This window comes from Palaemon carinicauda, chromosome 16 (genome assembly GCF_036898095.1).
Source record: "Palaemon carinicauda isolate YSFRI2023 chromosome 16, ASM3689809v2, whole genome shotgun sequence".
NCBI lineage: Eukaryota > Metazoa > Arthropoda > Malacostraca > Decapoda > Palaemonidae > Palaemon > Palaemon carinicauda.
The window spans coordinates 86,022,031-86,022,876 of NC_090740.1; the positions used below are offsets into that span (position 1 = coordinate 86,022,031).

The window sequence follows — 846 nt, forward strand, 5'->3', positions numbered from 1 at the left end:
AAAATATATTTTGATATCGCGGTCCTTAGTGAAACACGTTGTAAGGGGATTGACAAGGAATCTTTTGCCGAAGGCAATATACAGTATATATTTACTCAGGAAGATCAGTTAGATTTGGAAGAGAACGGGTACGAATGATGATGACACCAGGAAGAGAATAGGCATTGACCGAGTGTAAAAAGCAGATTGTTACAAGAAGAGTTCAAATCAAAGCAGTGCAATATGAGTGTTATAGTTTGCTATGCTCCAACAAATGATTCCCGCGGAGAAAAGAAAGATGCTTACTATGAAGAGCTGCAGAGGGTAATAGATGAGCTCCTAGGGAGAGATATGAATATTGTGATTGGCGACTTCAGTGCTAATGATGGAAGAAATAATCAACGGATAGAGAAAGGGATGGGTGTTGAGGGTCTTGGCGAAGTTGCAAATGAAAAAGTAGTACATTTCAAAAGTTTCTGTTCAGGAAACAGTCTTGTCATTGGAGGTACTCTTTTACAACTCAAGAATATCCACGAGTATACATACACTTCACCATGTGGTAATTAAAAAATCAATTAGATCACATTAGCAGTAACAAAGAGAGAAGGAGGACTCTGAAAAAATATAATACGATAGAGAGGTGCAGATATTGGTAGTGATAACTAGCTCCTCATTGCCACACTGAAATTAAAACTAAAATCACCAAACAGAAAGATATATAGAATGCCTAGGTTTGATACAGCTAAGCTTCTATAGAAAGAGCGCAGAGAAACAATTGCAATTGAATGTATGAATCGATTTGCAGTTTTAGAGACTTTAAGAGACGAAGAACAGACAATTAACGCGGAATGGTGTGATATTAGGAAC

At 37.4% G+C, this 846-nt stretch overlaps 1 protein-coding gene across 1 annotated transcript; it reads left to right on the top strand.

Moving 5' to 3' along the window:
• Positions 1 to 222: 222 nt before the first annotated feature.
• LOC137655404 (craniofacial development protein 2-like) lies at positions 223 to 546 on the top strand. Its single transcript, XM_068389297.1, has one exon. It carries the CDS (start codon positions 223 to 225, stop codon positions 544 to 546), a length of 324 nt encoding a protein of 107 aa, XP_068245398.1.
• Positions 547 to 846: the final 300 nt, after the last annotated feature.